At 41.0% G+C, this 25,024-nt stretch overlaps 1 protein-coding gene across 2 annotated transcripts in view; it reads right to left on the bottom strand.

The window, feature by feature from the left end:
• Window positions 1-242: 242 nt before the first annotated feature.
• Window positions 243-25,024, bottom strand: part of LOC141735419 (F-BAR domain only protein 2-like) — a 169,494-nt gene continuing 144,712 nt past the window's right edge. The window contains exons 19-26 of one of the 2 annotated variants that reach the window (XM_074568123.1): window positions 23,150-23,209; window positions 21,334-21,445; window positions 20,566-20,721; window positions 18,157-18,289; window positions 15,285-15,484; window positions 12,181-12,245; window positions 8,970-9,134; window positions 243-8,735 (exon numbers count right to left, since the gene is read on the bottom strand). In XM_074568123.1, the coding sequence (XP_074424224.1) occupies window positions 8,713-8,735; window positions 8,970-9,134; window positions 12,181-12,245; window positions 15,285-15,484; window positions 18,157-18,289; window positions 20,566-20,721; window positions 21,334-21,445; window positions 23,150-23,209 (914 nt within the window). In that variant the 3' untranslated portion in view covers window positions 243-8,712. The remainder of the gene's footprint in view (window positions 8,736-8,969; window positions 9,135-12,180; window positions 12,246-15,284; window positions 15,485-18,156; window positions 18,290-20,565; window positions 20,722-21,333; window positions 21,446-23,149; window positions 23,210-25,024) is intronic. The other variant, XM_074568124.1, reaches the window with a different exon arrangement.

Genomic DNA, 25,024 nt, shown 5'->3' with positions numbered 1-25,024 from the left:
TGATCCTCTTGGAGGAACTTCCAAGTCATTTCTGCAAGAAGTGAGTAACGGATACTCTGACCAGTATTAGAGGGGCCCTGCCTCCAGCCAGGTGGAGGAAAGGGACAACCGGGTTTATTGGACGGTGTGGATTCGATGGCCTGGCACATCAGACCCACAGGAGTATGAGGCTCTAGTGGACACGGGTGCACAGTGCACCCTAATACCATCAAGCTATAGAGGGGCAGAACCCATCTGTATTGCTGGGGTGACAGGGGGATCCCAAGAGTTGACTGTACTGGAGGCGGAAGTGAGCCTAACTGGGAATGAGTGGCAAAAGCATCCCATTGTGACTGGCCCAGAGGCTCCATGCATCCTTGGCATAGATTACCTCAGGAGAGGGTATTTTAAGGACCCAAAAGGGTACCGGTGGGCCTTTGGCATAGCTGCCTTGGAGACGGAGGAAGTTAAACAGTTGTCTACCTTGCCTGGTCTCTCGGAGGAGTCTTCTAGATAGATAAGGGGAGAGCAACAGATGTTATTTACCTGGACTTATGCAAAGCATTTCACACTGTCCTGCGCTACATCCTGATCTCAGCAGAGTGCATCAGGGGAGACTCGAGGTTGACCCCTAGGGTTTTGGAGTCAGGGATACAGAGGATCCGAAGTCCGTGATACTCCAACAGAAGAAGAGATATTGGCAGCATACGAAGGGGTTCGAGCTGCTTTGGAAGTGGTTGGCACAGAAGCACAGCTCCTCTTAGCACCTCGACTGCCAGTGCTTATTTGGGAGGGAGGGTCCCCTCTACACATCATGCAACTGATGCTACATGGAGTAAGTGGACTGCGCTGATCACACAGCGAACTCGAATGGGAAACCCCAGTCGCCCAGGAATTCTGGAAGTGATCGTGGACTGGCCAGAAGGCAAGGATTTCGGAATGTCACCAGGGGAGGAGGTGACGCGTGCGGAAGAGGCCCCACCATATAATAAACTGCCAGAAAATGAGAAGAAATATGCCCTGTTCACTGATGGGTCCTGCCAGATTGTGGGAAAGCATCGAAAGTGGAAGGCTGCTGTGTGGAGTCCTACACGACAAGTTGCAGAAGCCAGTGAAGGACAAGGTGAATCGAGCCAGTTTGCAGAGGTGACAGCCATCCAGCTGGCTTTGGACATTGCCGAGCGAGAAAAGGGGGCCAGTACTTTATCTCTGCACTGACTCACAGATGCTGGCAAATGCTCTGTGGGGGTGGTTACAGCAGTGGAAGCAGAGCAACTGGCAGCTTACATAGATGAGCTCATGATCAAGAGGTGGACTTGACCATGGACACTATTGCAGAGGTCATCCATGAATGTGAGACACGTGCTGTAAGCAAACAAGCCAAGCGGTTCAAAACACCCTGGTATGGAGGACGATGGCTGAAATATCAATATGGGGAGGCCTGGCAGATTGATTATATCACACTGCCACAGACCTGTCAAGGCAAGCGCTATGTGCTCACAATGGTGGAAGCAACCACCGGATGGCTGGAAACATACCCTGTGCCCCATGCCACTGCCCGGAACACTATCCTGGGCCTTGAAAAACAAGTCCTGTGGCGACATGGTACCCCAGAGAGAATTGAGTCAGACAACGGGACTCATTTCCGAAACAGCCTCATAGACACCTGGGCCAAAGAACATGGCATTGAGTGGGTACATCACATCCCCTGTCACGCCCCAGCCTCTGGGAAGACAGAACGATACAATGGACTGTTAAAAACTACACTGAGAGCAATGGGTGGTGGGACTTTAAAACATTGGGATGCACATCTAGCAAAGGCTACCTGGCTAGTTAACCCCAGGGGATCTACCAATCGGGCTGGCCCTGCCCAATCAAAACTTGCACGTACCGTAGAAGGGGATAAAGTCCCCATAGTGCACATGAAGAATATGTCAGGGAAGACAGTCTGGGTTAGTCCTGCCTCAGGCAAAGGCAAACCCATCCGTGGGATTGCTTTTGCCCAAGGACCTGGGTGCACTTGGTGGGGGATGGGGAAGTCCAATGTGTACCTCATGGGGATCTGATTTTGGGTGAGTATAGCCAAGGAATCATATTGTGTGTCGTTAGGTGCTAAGTAACCCTGCCACTGTATGTCCTCATGACTGTAATTGCTATCAGCTGTACTACAGTAAGAATCACCCAAATTAAGGACAGATGGACTTTGATGAATAACTGAGTAAAGCACAGTGGTGATGGGATCAGAACTGACCTCAGCAGCTGGCGCCCAGCAACTTCCTCAAGATCTACATCTTCAGCCCATGGACCATGGGCATGAGCTGCACCAGATACATCAGCCACAAGCTCCGAAAATACAGCATACACTAGTCCAGCACCACACACCATCTCACCTGCCCTGAGAGACTGTTCTAACAGATGGAGCCCAAAGCCATGGATTAAATGAACTCAACGGACACTTTGGAGGGATGGCCCATAGACTAAGGGAATTATGTCTTTATGTATGTATATATATGAGACAGGGAAAAGTGGTGGCAATTTATTGGAAACTAAGATGTGGGCATGATGTAGATGGTATGGAATAAGGGGTGGATAATGTCCTGGTTCTGGTGGGGATAGGGTTAATTCTCCCCAGGCTCCAGCAGGGACACAGGTATTCCATCCCATGTGAGCCATTCCCAGTCAGTAGCCCGGAGCTGCCAGGAGACTCGGGCATCCCGGGTCAGGGTCGGTGAGTGGTGGTACCGTAATCATATTTGCACATTCCTCTATCAGAATCGTTGTTGTTTTCCTCTTTCCTTCGCTGTTCTGTTAAACTGCCTTTGTCTCGTCCCATGCATTTTGCCTTTTTCTTCCGATTCTCTCCCCCCATCCCACCGCCGGGGGGGAAGGTGTGACCAACGACCGTATGGTACTTTGTTGCTGGCTGGGTCTAAACCACGACACCAGGTCTCCCGTTTTGCTCCTCAGCGGGGTACAGTTTCTTTCATCTTCCTTTGTTGTCCTATGTACCTGAAGAAACCCTTCTTGTTATTTTTCACATCTCTAGCCAAGTTCAGCTCCAGCTGCATCTTGGCTTTCCTAATCCTGCATGCACTCCTGGGCCATATCCCTATAATCTCCCCAGGGATACACTATCCCTGCCTCCACTGCCTATGCGTTTTGGTTATACGTTTTAGTTTGTCTAAGAGGTCTTGACTTAGCCAAGCTGGCCTCCTGCCTCCCCTGCCTGACTTCTTGCACATCGGGATTGAGAGCTCTTGCACCCTAAGAAAAATGTCTTTAAATATTTCCCAGCTGTTGTTCACTCCTGTATCTCTGAGGGCAGTGTCCCAAGAGATCCCACTTTGCCTTTCTGAGGTTTAGGGTCCTGACTCTACTTTTTACCAGTCCAGTACTCTTCAAGATTGAGAAGTCTACCAGGGCATGATTGCTGCAGCCCAGGCTACCTCCGATCTTGACCTCTTCAATAAGTTCTTTCGCATTAGTGAGCAACAGATCCAGCAGTGCCTCTCTGGAGAGTGCCTCTCCTCTGGTCAGGCATCACCTGTACTAGGAAGTTGTCCTCAGTGCACTTCTATTGCATCTGGCTGGAATGGAGTTAATTTTCCCCATAGCAGGCCACATAGTGTTGCGCTTTGTATTGGTGTTATGCCCTGGTCCGACTACGTTGGGCCCAGGAGAGGTTTGCAATGATTCCCAGCGTGAGATTAAGACACAAATGAGGTCAGATGCCACTCACTGCAGGTTTATTGTTATTCCCCAGCAATAGTCACTGAGACGAGTGATAAAGGCGGAAGTAGAGGAAAGGCAGAAAGGAGCAGCAGTATTACGGAGCACAGCAAGAGTATAGTCACCACCACAGGCCCAACGGCATCTCGACGGTTCTCTGGAATTCACCGGTATCCTGTTGATCCATGGTTCTCAACTCGTGATGGTGGTAGGGGTCCCAGTTCCCAATTGTGGCGGGTGACCACACCAGTTATAGTCCAGGTCAGTCCATAGCTTGACCAATCAGCGTGATGGTGGCCTTTACCCAGCTAATTGTCGTTTGGCACAGTCTCTGTATGAGCTCTTCCTGCCTTTGTTGCTTGGGCAGAGCTTGGTTTAGCACAGTCATCATGACACAAGTTTGGAGTAGCGGGACAAGTCTGAGCCAGCCCCAGGGCAGGCAGGGTCTGGCCACTTTGATAACCAAAGGCCTACGCCCTTTTCAGCTGGTGGCAACACACCCTTTTCAGCTGGTGGCAATCTTGGGTGGTGACTCATAAGCAAAAGAATGGTCTGCAGAAAGTGCTAAATAGACACAAGCAAGCTTCTTATCATGCTGCAAGCCTGCTGTTGATTTGCAGAAGCTTAAACAAGCTTTGAGACAATTATTTTGAGGTTCCAGTATCTCAGAATTGGTAACTAGAAAGGTGTTGATAACACCTTTCTACACACACCAGTGTTTTGGCATCAAGGCTGTCTCTCCAATATTCCCCCCCTCACGCTCAAAGGCCAGTAGGCTGGGGGCGGGCAAGATCTTGGGAGGGGACATAGCCAGGACAGCTGACCCAAACTGACCAAAGGGATATTCGTAGAATCATAGAATGCTTTGGTTTGGAAAGGACCTTGAAGATCATCTAGTTCCAACTCCCCTGCCATAGGCAGGGACACCTCCTTGCTCAAAGCCCCATCCAACCTGGCCTTGAACACTTCCAGGGATGGGGCATCCACAGCTTCTCTGGGCAACCTGGGCCAGCGTCTCACCACCCTCACAGCAAAGAATTTCTTCCTAATATGGCCACATGATACAGAGGATTCCCTGTCCTCTCTCTGCTTGGCTGAACAAGATAACTTAGAGGATAGGGGGCTGTGGGAACATGTCCCTGCCTGGTGAAGCAGGCGTGTCTCCCCAGTAACTCCCCCACCTTCCCAGGCACCCTTAAAAATTAGGTATGAGGCTCTGCAAGGGGAACCCAATCATGATGAGCCAGATAATTCAGTGTCCACAGAGGTATTGCCAAGGTTAAGTCAAACTACACCTTGCATCAAAACATCTTCAGTTAAGAAAAAAAGATGGGTCATTGGCGTAGGTGACTCCATCCTGAAGGGAGAGGAAGGCCTGATGTGCAGACCAGACCCACTCCTCAGGGAAGTCTGCTGCCTCCCTGGGACCTGGGTTAAAGATATAAAAAGAAAACTTCCCTCCCTGGTAAGTCCCTCAGATTATTACCCACTACTAATTTTTCAGACAAGCAGAGATGAACTGATAACAAGAAACCCAAGGATGATCAAGAGAGACTTCCGGGACTTGGGTCAGGAACGCAAGTAGTGTTCTCCTCTGTCATTCCAGTCACAGGGAAGAATGAGGGAAGCAACAAGAAGAGCCAGCAGATCAATACCTGGCTCCAAGCCTGGTGTCAGCGGAAGGACTTTGGGTTTTTTGATCACAGGATGGTTTACATGACACCAGGTCTGCTAGAGACAGATAGAATACACCTGTCTCAAAGGGGGAAAAGGATCCTTGCAGTATGGCAGGGCTCATCAAACAGGCTTTAAACTAGATTTGAAGGGGGAAGGGGATGAACCCAGCAGCAGAGGCGCGAGGGTCATTGATGGGCTGGAAACTATGGCTGCACCTGGGAATGGACAGGTAGAAGTTAAGGCTTCTTCCAGCAAAAAGGTGGCAGGACCAGTAGCCCAGCTGAAATGCTTCTACCCCCCCCCCCCAAGTACCGTGTCAAGTTTTGGGCCCCTCACCACAAAAAAGACATTGAGCTGCTGGAGAGGGTACAGAGAAGGGCAACGAAGCTGGTGAGGGGTCTGGAGAACAAGTCTTATGAGGAGTGGCTGAGGGAGCTGGGGTTGTTTAGCCTGGAGTAAAGGAGGCTGAGGGGAGACCTTATCGCTCTCTACAACTACCTGAAAGGAGGTTGTAGGGAGGTGGGGGTCAGTCTCTTCTCCCAAGTAACAGACAATAGGACAAGAGGGAATGGCCTCAAGTTGCACCAGGGGAGGTTTAGACTGGATATCATGAAAAATTTTTACACTGAAAGGGTTGTTAAGTCTTGGAACAAGCTGCCCAGGGAAGTGGTTGAGTCACCATCCCTGGAAGTATTTAAAAGATGGGTAGACATAGTGCTTAGGGATATGGTTTAGTGATGGTTTTAGTCAGTGTTAGGTTGATGGTTGGACTAGATGATCTGAAAGGTCCCTTCCAACCTAGGCAATTCTATGATTCTAATATCTAAATCTCCCCTCTTTCAGTTTAAAACCATTATCCCTCATCCTATTGCTCCACTCCCTGATAAACAGTCCCTCCTCAACTTTCCTGTATGCCCCCTTTAGATGTTGGAAGGGGCTCTAAGGTCTTTCCTGTACTGATTACTACTTCTTACAAATCAATTGACATTTTAAAAACATTCAGTACGGGCATAGCTTTGTTCTATTATTGCTTAGAAGCTCTGTGGGACTAACTGCGAAAGTATAAGCAATATAAATCAGTATTTAAATTATATTTTACATGTTTATTTTTTGGATGCAAAATTTTTTTTTAAATTTATATTTTATGAAAAATCAGAAGTATTTACAATTTTTGTAAGATCAAGTTGTATGCTCTAATTTACAGTCTGATGTAGTAACAATCTATAAAAATTCAGATGCTTTAGAGTTGTGTTTACAAATTAATTTTCTTAGGAGGCAGCTACAAGGATAGTGCTGTATACACAAGCAAGAACCAGCTTGCTACATATGGTTTTCTTATCAGACACGTGTACTTTTTAGATTGTTTTTTAATTTCTTTACAAAAAGTCTATATAAACTTGCATGGCTTCAAAATTGTAACCTGCACCCAATGCAAATGTATGTATAATCACCTAGTTTAAAAGTGCTGAAACAGAACTACTTAATTTAACTAAGAAATGAAAGTAATACTTGATTAAAAACAGTAATACAGTTTTGGGTTTTCATTAATAAAATATTGTCATGTTAAACATGGTTTGATTGCAAAGCAGATTACAATTAAGATTCCAGTAAAAAGACTGTACCATTTTATGAGTTAGAAATTTACCATTCAATAAGATTAGCAAGTTAAGAGCCAAATATACTCTTCCAATCAAATCTATAGTTATAGTATGTGCTTAGTGCTAATAATGGAACTCTTTTCTGCAAAACTGTATAGCATACATTAGAATTTATGTAACCACTTCAAAGCTTAATTTATTGTAAAGCTTTAGCAGTCCAATTCATTACTGGTTTTGCATTAATTAGTTCAAGCAAATTTTATTGTTTTAATAGAGAATTTGACATAGATACTGGTATTCAAAATGGTCATATAAAATTCCCACTTGTAGGGTACTGAATTATTTTGCCCAATACTTTTTATTTCAGCATTGAAAACACACTTGATAGTGCAAATACATAAGACTTTCTAAATTTCGGACTTGCTTTAAAAAAATGTTACTAATGTGTCACTTCCCTGTGCTAAGGCCGTGGCAAGCAGATTGGATGACAATACAAATATTAAAATTGGTGGGTTTAGATAAAATTTAAATTAATAGATATGGCAGTACTTGTCATCCTCTTTCTATAAAATACCCTTCTAAAATGCTATTCCTCCCAAAGTACTATGTTTACATTCACATCACGCAACCCTCAAAGCACTTAAATTCCAAAGACTTGCAGTCAAAGTGAAAGGAAATGCTGTTTGCTTTTACCATCTTCTGTGATTTTTCAGGATTTTCATCTTTGGTGACATTAAAGTTACTATCTCAAAATTTCAAAGTCCTGCATGATGCATCTCCCTTTACTACAGTCGCATTTATTGCAATTACCCCACGAGAAAGTAAACCAGTATTTTAAAGCTTTTTCTTTTAAAACAATCTCCAGTTTTGCAAATCTGCCTTCTAAATCCCAGTCAAAGGAATTTTTATAAAGTTGTATGTATTATACAAACACTGTGATTTCTTGATGAAGAGCCAAACTTTGAAAAAGGAATTGAGGTATGTGAATAACAAAGTGGATAGGCACAGTTGTTTTGGTTTTTTTAAAGGCACAAATGTTATGCAATTCATATAAAAATAAATTAAATCTACAGCATTGATTCAAACAATCACAACACCCATAAAATTTACTAACTGCAGAAGTAAATCTCTTCTGTCTTTTGCAATTTTGTAACACATTGCACTTAGGAAAAATCCCCTATATAAAACAACTTATATGTTAATAATATACAATATACAGACATCAAGTTACATTTTTTTATACATCTCTAAATCAGCTGGTTTTATGGCACGAGTGGATGAAAGAATATGTGAGACTTTGCCTCTGTTTTCTTTAAAGCTGGCAATTAAAGAATCTGAAAAATTAATATTACTTATGGGAAGCTCAAATATTTCTTCATTGCTTTCCTACATTTTTAGGTTTAATGGTTACAGTATAACATACAATTTCATACTTTCATTACAATAATTGATTATTATTTTGACTTCATCTGTACAAATTTACTAAAATTTCAACAATTTTTTCCAAATATTGCAGATGATCATTTACAGATAGTGCTGAAGTGCTATTATAAAGTAATAAAAAGCTTGCAAAATGACTTTTAAAAGTGCGTTTTCTGTTCTGTAGTTCAGCCTCAAAGTAGGTCAACATTTAAAAAGAATTAATGCATCTTAAAAATAGTGTTTGAAAAGTAGAGTCGGCAGAGTGAGCTTCTTGCACTCCTTTGATCCAATGACTTCCACAGGTTCATCAGCAGTCTGCCATATACCATCCTGAAAAATAAATGTAGGTTTTTTTCAGTCAGTAGATAAAACAGATTTTGTATTTTCCTGGGTGCAGTTTGAAGAACAAAATGGAAGAACAAAAATCTGAAACAGTTTTCAGCCATGTTTTTTGAGGAAAAGTAATTATTTATGCATCACTTATTTAACAGTTTCATATTTTATAATTTAGCACTATAGAATATATCATATTAATTTGACTATATAAGCATGTTGGTGTCTTACCAGTAGCAAATCTCTTCTTAAGGAGGGAAAGTCGATAGCCAGTGCCTACTAGCTCTACATCTACTCCTGAAAGGGTGCTTCCTTCACTAATGAATTGCACTGCAAGTGTTGCTGGTTTACTGGGTCCTTTGGAAAGTTCAAATTTTGCCCTGAGGGATCCAGAACCTATAAAAATAACAAAACTGAAAGGCTGGTTGTTTTGCAAGACCAAGACAATCTCCCAAAATTTTTAGTAGTAAGGAGTAGAACTAACATGGTGATCTTTAAGACCTATTCCTAGTGGCAGTCCTGTATAAATTTTCAGAAGAGATGAGAGTACAACTCTCTTTTTTCCAACACTCTGTTTAAAATGGTGACTAGTGAATGATTTAGAGAGAAGCAATACACATTTCTACAAGATTGTACTCATATAAGAATGTATATATCAGACAGCCTGGTAATCTCTTATTACATTAAATACCCGATTGTTCCTTATTGCTTGCTGGTCTATCTTGTATGTAGTACTTTTCATTAGCAGATTTTAAAGTACATCAGAATATTTAAACGTTGTCATGATCTGCCTGGATGAATGTACATGAACAAAACCATTGGAAGAAATGCAGCTGAACAGTAATGTTCCCAGAGGAAAGAAATTCTTATTTTTCTAATAAAGACAAGATCTGATTAAATACATTTCCCCAAAAACTTCAGTTGATTTTTCATAGACAGTGGTGAAATTCACTTCAGTGCCGTTATAAAGTAGCAATAGTTCAAAATTACTTTAAGTGCAACTTTGTAGTCAATGCAAGACATTTTTAAAAAAAACAACATTATTGCTGGTCTCTTTTCCTAGTTCTTAAACAATTATTTTCTTGTTCTTGCAAAATATGCTGGGAAAAAAAGATTTAAATAATTAATTAATGGAAGTCAAGTCTTTGACTTTAATAAAAGTCAAGTATTTTTAATTCTTTAAAACAACTAGTCAGTAGGAACTGCTAAATGAGGAGAAAAGTTAGTAATGGAAATGTTACTAGGGTAAAAGCAGGAATTGATGAACAAAATTGGTTTATGTAATGGCTTGTTCTTGATAAATATGGCTTAAAGTCCATTTCATTTCTTCAGTAGGTCTGTCACAGTTTGGGTAAATTGGAACTTCTTTCCACTGTAAATATGGAAACTCATATATTCAAGTGCTTTGAAAGTTTGTTCTGCATTTTATCTCTGTCTGCAACTGATAGCTTACATAATGTGCTGGAACATAAAAAACCCAAAACATCAAAAAAATAGCATAGCCAGCAGGGCGAGGGAGGTGATTCTGCTCCTCTGCTCTTGCTCTGGTGGGACCCCACCTGGAGTACTGTGTCCAGCTCTGGGGCCTCAGCACAGCATGGACCTGTTGGAGCGGGTCCAGAGGAGGCCACAAAGATGATGAGAGGGCTGGAGAACCTCTGCTGTGAGGACAGGCTGAGAGAGCTGGGGTTGTTCAGCCTGGAGAAGAGAAGGCTCCAGGGAGACCTTAGAGCCCCTTCCACTCCCTAAAGGGGCTACAGGAAAGATGGGGACAAACTTTTTAGCAGGGCCTGTTGCGATAGGACAAGGGGTAGCGGTTTAAACTGAAAGAGGGGAAATTCAGACTAGATATAAGGAAGAAATTTTTAACAATGAGGGTGATGAAACACTGGCACGGGTTGCCCAGAGAGATGGTAGATGCCCCATCCCTGGAAACATTCAAGGTCAGGTTGGACGGGGCTCTGAGCAACCTGGTCTAGTTGAAGATGTCCTTGCTCATTGCAGGGGGGTTTGACTAGATGACCTTTAAAGGTCCCTTCCACCCAAACCATTCTATAATTTTACCATCCTGTACACCAGAATAAGGAGGACTTCAAGACTTTTGTCCTAATATTAAGAGTGTTTCTGCAACTTTTCCCTTTGTTTCCATAAGTGTAAGACTGGCATAGTATTGCTTCCTCTTAAACACTGAATTGTGAGTACTAAGTGTTTATACTCAAAGAAAAGGGGAAGAAAGTGGGAAGAGAAGGGAACATAGCAGAAGCAGTGGGATACGTGCAAATCTACTGAACATACACAAGACATGATCTGCATCACTGGCAGCCCATTTTATGCTTCTCTGCAGGTGTGCAGTAGCTCTTTATCTGGCTGCATTCATGTTTTAGTATGATTCTTTTATTTTAAAAGAAGCTCTGCACTTTGGTAAAGAAAAAAGAGAAAGATATCATAATCATAATGGAAGACAGATGATAAAGAACTGTGTGGTCAGTGAATGATAAAGTACACCAGACTACAGCAATAACCTCTATCAGATCAAATTCTCTCTGATTTTGTTTGAATGACTACCACAGCTTTGCAGCCTTTGCAGCAACAGAAGAGGTTTTTCCCTTCCTAGGCTTGTGGTTCCTATATGAAACCAGTCATATTTACAAGCAAATCTGTGCTTTCATAATTCCCTTCACTAAATTCTCAACAGGGCCAAAGGCATTACACTTCAAGTCCATTTCTCCACAAAGGCTTTGTGGATGAGATGCCTCCCTTTGGCTCTTGTTTTTCTGCTTCAGAAAAACATTGCATCTGCAAAGGCTGCAAGGGCTGTGACATCAACTGGACCTCAGGGAAAGGCAGCTGGGCAGAGGACAACTATTAGTACCTTACAAAATGCTATATAAATTACCACTGTGAGCAGATGTGCATAGATTATTTTTTTTCCTGGAGTCGTATATGGTCAAAACAAAAACCCTCAAAATGTTGGTCAAGAATCATCTATAGTTGAGCCTATCTCAGCACAGGGCTTTTGGATTTATTTTTTTTTTCTTTCCCCCAGTTCTTCCACTTACCTCTTTCTACTTTATCTCAATTGTCAGTGTGTGGAAAAACAGAACAGATATTAAACATATTTTCCTTTGAATAACTGCTCATTTCCAAATAGCATTGATGTAATAATTTCCTTGCCCAGTCTAAACTATTTTAGTGGTACTTGCTGCTTTCAAGAGGCATCACTATTTTTCTTTTTATATATAATGTGTATATATATATAATGTATATACATGTATAATATTTTTACATCTCACTTAATGGAATCTCTCAGGAGGAATTTAATTGAGAAGGTGAACAGGATACAGCAAGTGTAAACAGGCATGAGGACACAGGCTAAAATTATTACCTTTTTACTGTTATCATTTTTCTTTACAAGAAAACAAAACAAAAGAGTTCAACTTGCCTCCATTCTCAGACTTCTCTGAAATGCTAGATATTTTCCAATAAGCTTTTGTCTGGTCTGCATTCCTGTAAGAGAACGGTGGGTTAGTTATAAGCACCAATTTTTAGAATATTATTTCCCTAGATGTATACTGGTACCTTACAGGACATGCGCGTATAACCTACATCTCTCAATGGAGGTTTATAAAAAATATCTGATCATTTTAAGGTGAGTTTGTGGAAAACTATACAAAGCAAACAGAAGGGTGTGTCTGCATTGCCCCTGAGCTTGCAGCAGAGCTCAGATGTACATACCACCTTGTTAAACAGTTAACACTGTCCTATGCCGAGGTTATGGCTCCACTTCACAAAACCCTCTATGGTCTCAAAGGGTAAGGAAAGGCCAAACATGCTGGAAGCAGTTTGAAAGCTGGGTCTTTATGCTTCATGACTGTAAGAGACAACTCGTAATTTCCCCTAAACAAAGCAGCCTGAGGAATGTCTCGATCACTCGAAGTACCAGACTAACGCCTGCTTATCTCTTGTGTGATTCATGGGAGAGAGAAAAACTCATTCTCCAAGTGTTACAGAAACAGAATAGCCCTGTTTTTTCTCCCAGCAAAGACCAGCTGTTTCTTCGGAAGGATGCTATGGCTGGTGATAACCCTTGCCTCATTACCTGTGAAATGCATATTAAAGTTCACACCCCTGCATATGCTAATGAAGATTATAGAGATCATACTAAACATATATGACTATAGCTCTCATCTCCCCACCCAAATCATGCTACACGTTACCCAGGGGGGAGAGAAACTGGAGATGAAACTGCCCCTAGGAGTGGGCGAACATAAAAGAGGGAAGACTTTCCCTGAAGAGAGGATTTCTGCCGGAGAAGATTTTTCCCTGAAGAGATTTTCCTTGGGGAATTTCACAGAGCAGCACTTCTATGACCCACATTGGCCAGACCAATGCTGGAACCAAGACTGGTGATCTCTTTATCTCTCTCTCTCGTTCTGCCTCTCCTTCTCTATCTCTCTTTTTCTTTTCTCTTAAAAAGTAACGCAATGCGTACCTTACTGCTTGCCATAATTTGCTTTATACCTAACCAATTATCGTGGACCTAGTTAAGACCTATACTAATCACTGTAGGAATCTAATAAATGTTTGTATATGGACCTTGAGATTTGTCTCACTTTAGTCCACACTGCTGGGGATTCGCGAATCTGAGTCACTTGCCCCCCCTCTTTTCTGAGTGCTCTCTGATTGCTCTCCCCTTTGTGAGACTCCTGGCTGTGTAAATTTTATTCTATTTCCATTCTAGTAAAACTAGTTGGCAGAAGTGACTCAGGGTTTAAGCTAACTTCTGATGCTGTAAAGGGGCAGAAAAGCAAAGGGCACCAAGCACCATAGTCTCTAAGCTGACAGGGTATTTTTAACTCTGAGCACTTTGCAGCTGTTTCATCAAAGGAAAGTCAACAACTTAAAGCTGTGAGCAGCATGAAGTGCTGATAGGTTTGAAATTGTCTTTGGCATTGGTGTAGCAGAAGTGAAGTGCTCACACAAGTAGCAGAGATGGTAGTGGTTACTTGCAGGAGGTCGAATTATAAAACATTTATTCTTTAAGAAGACCCCCAAAACCCCACCACCCAGTCCACTAGACCAAACATATAGCAGGAGACACATACTAGAGCTGCCTGGGATGTGACTGTATTTTTTTTTGTCAACTTTCAAGGCTCAAAATTCTGGCCTTGGGTAGTTGCCTAGGTGAAAGAGAGAATACCTGGGGCTCGAGACCCTTACTCTGATGAAACTGCAATGAAACTATCACTAAGTTTTGAGTCTTCCTAGCTAGCGCTAGGTGTTCTGGGTGGGCATTCCTGCTCTCACTCAGGTTTCATTACTGAGGGGTTTGTGGAAGAACCCTGAGCAGGGAGGGGGGAGACTGGCTTCGCTAAAAGCTCTAGTCAAGTTGTGCAGGCAGGATACCAGACCCGCTCTTGTTCAGAATAAGCTTAAGGTGATTTGGTTAAAAGTATTGTTTCCTTGAAATACCAAGTCAAGAAAGATTCAGTCTTGCCAGGATTTTTTTCACTTAAAATGACACTGTATTACCACTTTGTCTAATTAACACATTTAAATATATCACCTCCAGAAACATTAGAAACTTTCAGATAAATACACCAGGTTTATTTTATTTCTGAACCTTGCTTTATAAGGTAAACTGCTCTATAAGTAATAAGGTTAATAAATCCTGACTTCCCTCAATTTGGTATTCTTTGCCCTCTTAACCTTCACGTTAAAAAGACCCTCTTATCCCTCTTGGAAATAAACAGTCCAGGAATTACATTACAGCTGGGCAAATACCCATGTGCTGCCAAACCACAGACGCAGTAATTGAATTCTGCTCACCTTTTGCTCCAGGGATGTCCCACCCTGCCTAAGCCCTGCTACCCTCTACTTGTTTTCACAAAGTTGTAGAAACATAATTATCTGAGACAGGTGTCTCACTTTCAAGTGCTGCTGTAAATGGTCTGAAAGCTTAGAAGGTGGCAGCAGGTAGCTGTGAGTCAGATAATAATCAGCACAATGCTTGAATTGAGAGACAATGCTACCTGGCTTATGAAGAGCTCCTCAGTTACATAAGTTTGTTTTAAAACCATTTCAATTAGAAGCTAATTTTTAAGCTAGAACAATCAAGAAATCTTTTTAAGAACTACATTTCCTCTACTCTCTCTATATAATCTATATATATGGATATATTTATACACACATATATAATGTTTTTTTAACCATTAAGATATTTTTGTTTCAAATCACATCATTAAAAATAACTATCCTGTGTATTGGCCAAAAGAAAGCAAACATTGGAAATTTCAGAAAGGCTTGTATTTAGAAAGGTTTGTATTATTACACAGTTGGAATAGGTACATATAGTCTCATTTTAGTTTATGTGAATTGGCTGTATGTCATCTGTTTTGGACCAGAAAATGTCCTAAACATCTGATACCATGCATTTTATCAAGAGGAAAAAAATTAGCTGTTTCTTCCAGTGAAATTTTTCAGGCTGATACTAATGAATACACTGAAATGAATTTGAAATAATAAAAATAAAAGTATTAATATTACCATTTTGCAGGTGGAAGTGATTGCATGTTTGTTACTCCTCCATCTACTGGTACCACAACCTGGACATTAGACAGCATACTAGGCACATTCATAGACTCTGGATTGTATTTATAATCCACTCTCACATCAGTAGTGCTAGCATTACATTTCCAGTAAGTTGCAAGATTCAAGGGAGAGGAGTGGATGCCATTTGAAGATACCTGTAAAAGAATAAACCATTGAAAGCAGAACAATTGACCTCTGAGACCATAATCTCAGAATTGTGAAGACTGTTGTAGCCTAAAGTAATTCCCATTCTTTTAATTTTAAATTAAAATAATTTTAAAAAGGTTTAAACTCCCTCTGGCCCACAAGGCTCCTTCCTGTTCTGGCTTTCATAAGTCAAAACAGTTTTGGTTTAGTCTTGTGTTCTGCCTCACACAAGAAACATGCTTGCAGCAAAATGACTTCAGCCTTAGCAGTTGTGTGCCATACCAATTCAGATGCCCAAACAGCCAGCAGCAGAGGGCAATACCTGTCACTGGACAGGCAGCCAGCAAAACAGCTACTAAATGCATTCTTTTCCTGCTGCAGGAGGGTTGGATGCTGCTGCTTCTGTAGCTGAGCTTGTGCTACTGCCCTGCTGCACCTCTACCACCTTCCTAGTCTACTCGAGGAACCTTCTATGCCCTGGTGTCCTGTCTCGCCTTTCCTTGGCAGCCCAGAACCCAGAAAGGGGAAAATCTGCCAGGGCTTCCACATGCCACTGCCTTATTTTTCTCCAACAGTAAAGATCTTAAATAGATCTCATTTTTCCCACAGTACTAATTTCTGCAATCCAAAGATATGTTCTGTTCCTTCCATTTTTCTCAGGAATTCTCTGTGTACCTAGCATGCTTCTTATAGATTCAGTACGCCAAGATTTTAAACTATATTGGGAGGATGTGGAAGGCTACAATAATATTAATAGCTGCACTTTTAGGTTTTGGTTTTTGATGTAGAGACAGTTGGCTCAGATGTTCAACCATCTCAATGCAGGCTTAGCAAATTCCTGTTCTCCCTTTTGAGGAGAGTCTGTCTATTTTGACTTTTCATGAAGATTTTTTGTCGACAGCCAGAACATCTTCTCGCAGATTCACAGAATGGTTGAGGTTGGAAGGGACCTCTGGAGGTCATCTGGTCCAACCCCCCTGTTCAAGCAGGGCCACCTAGAGCTGGCTGCCCAGAACCACGTCCAGACGGCTTTTGAATATCTCCAAGGAGGGAGACTCCACAAGCTCTCTGGACAACCTGTGCCAGTACTCAGTCACCCTCACAGTCAAAAAATGCTTCCTGATGTTCAGAGGGAACCTCCTGTGTTTCAGTTTGTGCCCATTCCCTCTGGTTCTGTCACTGGGCACCACTGAAAAGAGCCTGGCTCAGTCTTCTTTGCACTCTCCCTTCAGGTATTTATACACATGGATGAGGTTCCCTCTCAGTCTTCTCTTCTCCAGGTTAAACAGTCCCAGCTCTCTCAGCCTTTCCTCATAGGAGAGAGGCTCCAGTCCCTTCATCATCTTTGTGGCCCTTCACTGGACTCTCTCCAGTAGCTCCATGTCTCTCTCATACTGAGAAGCCCAGAACTGGCCACAGTACTCCAGGTGTGGCCTCACCAGTGCTGAGTAGAGGGGAAGGATCACCTCCCTTGACCTGCTGGCAATACTTTGCCTAATGCAACCCAGGATACTGTTAGCCTTCTTTGCAGCAAGGGCACATTGCTGGCTCATGTTCAACTTGGTATCTACCAGGACCCCCAGGGCCTTTTCTGCAAAGCTGCTTTCCAGCTGGGTGGCCCCCAGCGTATACTGGTGCCTGGGGTTGTTCCTCCCCAGGTGTGGGACTTTGCACTTCCCCTTGTTGAACTTCATGAAGTTCCTGTCAGCCCATTTCTCCAGCCTGTCGAGGTCCTTCTGGATGGCAGCACGACCCTCTGGCCTATCAGCCACTCCTCCCAGTTTTGTCATCTGCAAACTTGCTGAGGGTACACTCTGTCCCCTCATCCAGATCTTTAATGAAGATGTTAAACAGGATCGGACACAGTATTGACCCTGGGGTACACTGGATAGGTACTGGCCTCCAACTAGACCTTATGCCACTGACCATCACTCTCTGGGCCTGGCTGTTCAGCCAGTTCTCAATCCACCTCACTGTCTGCTCATCCAGCCTGTACTTCATCTGCTTCTCTATGAGGATGCTATGGGAAACAGTGTCAAAAGCCTTCCTGAAGTCAAGGTAGACAATATCCACTGCTCTCCCCTCATCTACCAGGTCAGTCATTTTATCATAGAAGTTTATCAAATTGGTCAAGCATGACTACCCCTTGGTCAGTCCATGCTGACTACTCCCAATCACCTTCTTGTCCGTCACGTGCCTGTAAGTGGTTTCCAGAATGAGTTGTTCCATTATATTGTAAGAGGTGAGAACATCATGCATTCTCATATATTACAGTTGATTAGCTACAGCATCCAAAAATTATGCAATTACAAAATCAAAATACAATGTAATTACAAACTCAAACACACACCAAAACTCCTAAATTCGAGGAAAACTTAACTTTGTTAACAAATACCTAAAGAAGCAGTGTTTGAAGCTTGCACACATGAATTGGACTGAAGTGTGAGAAAGTTGAAACAAGTCATGAATGACCAGGGAATGACATGAAGGCATAACACGAATGCACTCAGCCTGGGCAGAGCCTATGCATTGGAAACAGTAACATACCCAGAATTGGCCTAGATGAGGGATGACAGTTCACCTGCATGCAAGCAGGCAAAGAACAATTCTTATGATTTCTGTATAGAGATGAAATCTGCCAGAGGTACTTAAAAAATTCCAAAGGGAAAAAAGTGTTTACCTGATACTTTAAAACATCCACATTATAATAGGAAGCAGATGGATTCTGCTCTGATAATTTCTTCAGGTAGACAGTTATAGCTTGCATGTTCATCCAGAAATCCTTAGTACTGGAGTCACTTTGTGACTGATCACTACAAAGAAAAAGAAAGGTAGGAATCAGAAGGCAACACTGAGTTTTATTATTTTGGATGTCTAAAAATTAGGACTAGATCTTTCCCCTTCTTCAATATTTCAAGCAAGAATTTGTTCTAATGATTTATAACACATAATTGTACCTTCCTAAATATTAAGACAAATTAACTGCTTGTTGTATCTGGGAAAAATTCTCCTTCTAGGTTTTGGAGCACTGAGTTTCCTCCACTGATGATCTGCATCACGAGATGGAGTTAACGTTGAATTTGGATTTTACCTTTAATAAAACACAATTTTAATACAATCAGGTCCTGTAAGAATGTGTGGGAGGTGGGGATGAAAGTGGTCTTTGAAAAGAATTGTTATCCAATTTGGAATAAATCCTAAAATCATAATTAGCTTTTGTTATGACATGGCTTCACTAATGTGCTGAATTAAGATTTGTGCTGTATGTGTTACCACACTTTCACATATTTATAGTAAGCGTAAGCTTTCAAAATTTTTTAAATTAAAAGTGATTTTCAAATTATTATAAACAATTGTTTCTCAGATACTTATAGTTACATTCAATCTTAGTAACAATTTATTATATCATTTCTATATGTAGGTAAGAGTGCACATGACTGCAGAAGCAAAATCCTGATTGGGAGGCTACTGGAGCATGAAAAGGTGTTTTGCACATCAAGAATATTTTAATCTCTGGTTGCATCAGGTTTATTTTTTGATAAGGATGAAGCTTTTAAGAAAACCGATTCAGAAACAAAATTCAAATCACTTAAGAATCCAAGAGCTCCACGGATCATCTGTGGATACATAGAGGAACTGCATCCATCTCAAAGGAGACATGCAGAGTGTGTGTGCAGAGTGAGAGCTGAAAACAAGCACCTGGAACACAGTAAATATGACTGCAATGGGTTAAATGTCCTAGAACAGTGACTTACATACCAGTAGCCTGTCCAATTTACTTAGAATTTGGTTCTCAATACAGTGTTGTACAGTGTTCAGTAAAATATATAAACACTTATCACAGAGGCCTTCCGAAATTTAAACAAATGAAACCAGTAGCAAAATCCTTCTGCTGCTCCAAAACCAAGTGCAAGTAAAAACAGAAATTCTGACGTCTCCACAAATATCACTCACATTAAAAAGTTCCATCCCTATAAATACTAAGCAAATGATAGTCATTACAGTATATGATGAAAAGTCAAATTATTACCATATGGGTTTAACTTCATAAATATCCAGTACATGCATCCTTTCTAATTAGAGGTGAAATGTTATAGCACTCGGACAAGAATACCAGACATTTTCACTTTTTTCCAAAATATAATTTTTCAGTATAATTCACTGTCAGATATGGCTCTGCTAACATTTCAGTTATAAACTGTCATGTCAAAGAATGATAAATTTAATTTTGTATGAATCATTCATTACATTAAGTATGAATGATCAAAATGAAATTAAATACAAACGAATGAATGTATGTGGTTTGATTGTTTCAAGTTATTTCAGTAATTTAAAAAATGTAGCATTTAGAAGTGTTTAACTGTTTTTCAAATAATTTCTCCAATAAATGAAATAGAAACTGATCAGAAAGGATATCTGCTTTTACAATTGTTTTCTTTTTTTTTTGAAAAGATGTCCAAATGATGTGATTCCAGTAGCTGCTTTTCTTAAGAATTCTAAGCATGCTGCTATATGCTTGAGAGACACAGTTATGTAATGGATCTGATCTACCATAGAAATGATACAGCTTAAAAAATACACTAACTGACAAATAACTGACAAATGAGCTCCTACTACTTTTTTTCTATTTAAGACTAGTTGCATAATTTAATCTTACCATTGTTACTACTGTATAAAGAAATCCATATGACAATGAGTGTCCTATTTTTGATACCTAATTTTTCTCCGTATCTGTAATTAGTTATATTGTTCATGTAGTTTGATTAGAAAAAAATGTTTTGTTTTGTTTTTTTAAAATATTTTGTTTAACCATTTTATTTATAAAATGTGTGTAAAAAACACAGATACATTTGAAAACTATTTTTTATGGCTCCTGTTATATTCAACATAAGTTTCAAGTCCAGTAATCACTGATATTTTTAATGGTAGCACGGAGAGAAACTGAGCTAAACAAGATTCGTTCAGGAAATTAAATTATGTATAAGCAAATCAACAAGACTGTAGAGAATTCTGATTTACATATACAACAATTCACATTTTACAAGTCATGTAGTTTACTATTATATTAAAAAAAACTAAAATACAAAACCTGTATACAAGTTGTGCATTTGGAAGAATATGCTCTAGTTTGCTTGTGTTTTTTACCCTGAGGCAGAGCACAGCTGGAGATGGGTTGCTGGTGAAGATTTTAATAATCCCACTTGGGAATGATACTGTCATATCACCAGTGATCTTCACAATACATCTAGAAGAGAATGCAAACATCAATTTTATTGCCATTCATTAACTGCCTAGTTTTAATACTAATTTTAAAGCAATCATTGTACTTTTATAATCTGATGAGCTGAATTCAAAACAGAAAATCTGTTTCAATTGAGGGTAATGTGGCACTATGACAATGTACTATCACTATCAACTTGGAAGTCAGATGAAATAAGAAAAAAGTTTAGCTCATTAAGCATACAGTAGTATGGGTGGATATTTTTCAGGCTTTGAAAACATGGCACAACTATGCTTAGGCAAGGCCTAAATAGCATAGCAAGCAATGTGACAGAGGGAATGAGGTGCTTTTAAGCTGCCCAAATTTACATGTAGCACCTACCTGACTATAATAAAAATCCTTCTCATTTTCAGTGTTCTCATTGAACACAGTTTTGTAAAGCAGGGATATATGGACTCCTAGCAGGATGTGGGCCAAGAGAGTGATTTGCCACTGCTGTCACTTATATCAGGGGAAAAAACCCTCTGAATCCCCCTTCTAATGTATATACATTTTCCCCCAAAATATTAAAAGTAAAACCAGTGTGTTTTCTTATTGTAACTTATTACATTCAAACCAATTCACTATTTAACTAACTTTGTGGGATCTGCTCCTTTAAAGTAGGCGTTAACAGATTCAGTAAGGGCTACTGCAACAGGCAAGGTGTCCCGGTTTCCAAGTCTGACAGGGCTGGGACCACGTGAAACACCTAGAATACATACAGTGTATAGGTTTAATTTTCAAAAAGTTTAGCAATAGATTTCAGAATAGTTGACTACACCTGTCATTTTTACAAGAGATTACTACCATCAAGGTCACAGCAGAGTCTGAAGTATTACTTGAAAAGTGTGTAGAAAAATATAAACATAGTACAATATAATCACACCATCAAAACACTGCTTAGCAGCCTAAAAAAACAGGACTATCAATATGACATTTTGTAAATAGACAAACACAAGAAAATACATATGAGACAGAGGAACACTGCATTAAAATGGCTACTGATAAAACTGAAGTCAACAGATTTAAAGGAAATTAGATGTTAACTACAATACTTTTTAAAAAGTCCCTATTGTATGCTCATAGTATGGAAAAATGTATGATAAAATAGTCACAGAAATGCAAAGAATTCAGTTACGGTATGTATGAATATAAATGCACATACATTAATATTAACCCACATAAGTGAACTGTTGAACTTTCTTTTAACTATTTCAGCCAACAAAGATTACAATTCCCAAGCAGAAATTGTTGGAGAAGTATTTTGCAAAGTTTTCTAATGTTTAAGTAGTAAATATTCTGGGAGTACCTTGGAGGTACCTGGAAATACATAGCAGTTTACAAGAAAAATAATTACCAGGCCTGCGTCAGCCTTCATAGATGCCTGTGCCTACACAACAAAGTTCCAATGCATAGCTATAAAAATCAACTCAGACCTCAGCTAAGGCTTTTTGAAATGTGTGTGTATAATTGACAAAACTGGTTGTCATAGGATTTTACTTTTCAGTAGTGTTTTATATGTGTACTGAATATAAAAGACAATACTGGAAGTTCTATCTTTTTATTAGTGCGGTACTGTAGTGGAGAGCATCTTACTAATTTTTTGTACCACTGCTGAAACAGCCTGTATCACATGCCTGCTGCGAGCTCTCAGAGGGACAGGATGTCACAGAGCTGTGCCAAGGTGGACTCACTGTATCTCAGGCTGCAGTACAGCTCACGGGTCCAGTTCTAGGACCTTTGGCAGAACTAGCAAATCTGGTTTTGATGCCCTACCAACTGCCTCAGCCCCAACCACCGTTTACAGCCCTTCAGCTGTGCTGACTCAAGAGCTAATGACACAACCATGCAAACAGTTGCACTGACACACTTGAGGAGGTTGCCAAACTGCAGAATAAAAGACTGCATCATTAGCCATAAAAAGGGCAAATAAATAAGTCTGATCAAATGGTTTTAGTTCAGTTTAGGAACAACAACTGAGATAATTTTAATATTGGCTAAACTGTTGTTGTAAAAATAAAATGTATTAAAAAATATTATCTTTATTATCTGTAGCTTCAAAGCTTTGTGTTATTTAGAAATATAGAAACAGTTTTATCTACTTGTCTTATAAGAATAAGGATTGTCACAGTAAACACATATTCCCTTTTCTTCCAAGAAAGTAGTAATGACAAACTGAAGAAACAAGACCAATTTTCAGCTTGTTTTGGAGAGGAATAGATGGAAGATTATGTTTTATAAAATTTTGGTGACTTCAGCAACATATAACTTAAGTAGTTGAGCTTTCAAGCTACTTGTATCTGCCAGACACCAGAAATAGCTGGAGAAATTTGTTTCAAAAGAAATACAATATTATTAGCTGTAGTACATTAGGATGATTAGTTAAAATGTAAATCTGCTTCTAGTACAATACCTGGTGGTGTTTCACAAAGCTTTTCAATTGTAGGAAGTGTTTCAATCAAAAGATCATCCTCTATTATGTTTAAATGAAACAAAACATTGCAAGAAATCAAAATATTTCAAGCAAAAATAGACATTATAGATGTTAAACAATTTAATATATAAAAAAATACTTCATAAATGATACCAAGACTAAAGCATAAAAGAAATACAATTATGCATGTCTACAAGTTCACTTGGAACAAGACAATTATAGTCAACAATCCATTATTCAGAACAAATGGGGTAAGGGAAACATTGGATTGTGCAAAAGCCAAAAGAATACAGACAGTAGTGCAGAGTTGTCCTGGGTCTGTCAGGGATAGGGTTAATTCTCCCCAGGCTCCGGCAGGGACAAAGGTATTCCATGCCATGTGAGCCATGCCCACCCTGAGCTGCCGAGAGGGAGGGGGCAGGAAGTCGCCACTTGGAGTGGGCTGGGGCATCCCAGGTCGGGTCGGTGAGCGGGTCCGGTTGGTGAGTGGCGATTCCGTAATCGTGTTTGTATATTCCTCTATCCGTGTTATTGTTGTTGTTTGCTTGTTCCCTTTGCCGTTCTGTTAAACTGCCTTTGTCTCAACCCAAGAGTTTTGCCTTTTTCTTCCGATTCTTTCACATATTGGGAAGGCCCGAGCGAGCGGCACGTGGTTCTTTGTTGCCGTCTGAGGCTAAACCACGACAGTCCTTTTTGGCACCCAACGTGGGGCTCAAAGGGTTGAGATAATGACAAAAAATCCAACTGGAGCTTGGAAAAACGAATTTGTTGTATGCGTTTATTGTATTAGGTAAATAGTCGCTGGTCACCATGTTGCTTGGTTTGTTCTCATGGCTGGGTTATGTAAATTCCTATATGGCTTATGTACTCCCCGCAATGATGTTTGTTACTTCTGGGAGAGGGATGAGGATTATCATTCTGCTGTCCTGTGCGATATCAGCTTATGATATGATAACATCACTTGTTAGACAGTTACTTTGGGGCGTTGATGTGCTATTGCTGTCCTGCCCATACATTGGGCACCGTCTCTCAGAATTTATTAATAATTACACCCAGTCTGTGGGGGAAACAGGGGGGGACACTTTCCCCAGCTCTTTTGCCTCCCTTTTCTCCTTTGGGTCAGGTATGACAGCTTTTGAGGATTTTGAATATCCTTGGGATGCTCAAACCAGCATGTTCCTAGTGTTATGTCTCCTGAATACGTTCCAGGTCTTGTTTAGGGCTAAACGACTTTTTAAGACTGCCACCCAGAGATCTGCCCTGAGGCTGGATAGTCAGGGGTGGCAGGGCATGTGGGAGGACACGGGCAGGTACCCAGAGAGCTTCTCGCCTCCAATGGTCTGGGACTTCACCCCTGAACAACTACAGGACCCTGACAGAGAGTAGAATATCTGAAGGGAAAATGCTGTGGCTATCCCAGAGAGGCACAACTCACCGTGCTGTGCTGGGCCCTGGCCAGTATCTACCAGGCACTGCTCAGTGTTACGCAGCACCCTCAGGGGGAAGAGATGGAAACCAGACCGACAGACACTGTGGCTACTGCAACCCCTGCGACAGACACTGCAGCTACTCCAACCCCGGTGGCAGCCAATGCCGCTGAACCAGGGAACCAACCCGTGCCAGTATCAGTTGCCCCCATACAGAGGAAGTAGTACACGAAGAAATCAGTTCGCTTAGTAAGAGATGATGATGAACCAGGGCCATCAAGAGAACAGGAGGAAGAGGCAGAACCAGAGATACCCAATCCCTAACCTTGAGTGAGCTGCGGGATATGCGAAAAGATTTTAGCCGACTTTCAGGCGAGCACATTGTCACCTGGCTGCTTCGGTGCTGGGATAACGGGGCCAGTAGCCT

The sequence above is a fragment of the Larus michahellis genome, chromosome W (assembly GCF_964199755.1).
Source record: "Larus michahellis chromosome W, bLarMic1.1, whole genome shotgun sequence".
NCBI lineage: Eukaryota > Metazoa > Chordata > Aves > Charadriiformes > Laridae > Larus > Larus michahellis.
Note: the sequence above shows the minus strand (reverse complement) of the source record. Positions and strands in the feature narration are given on the sequence as shown.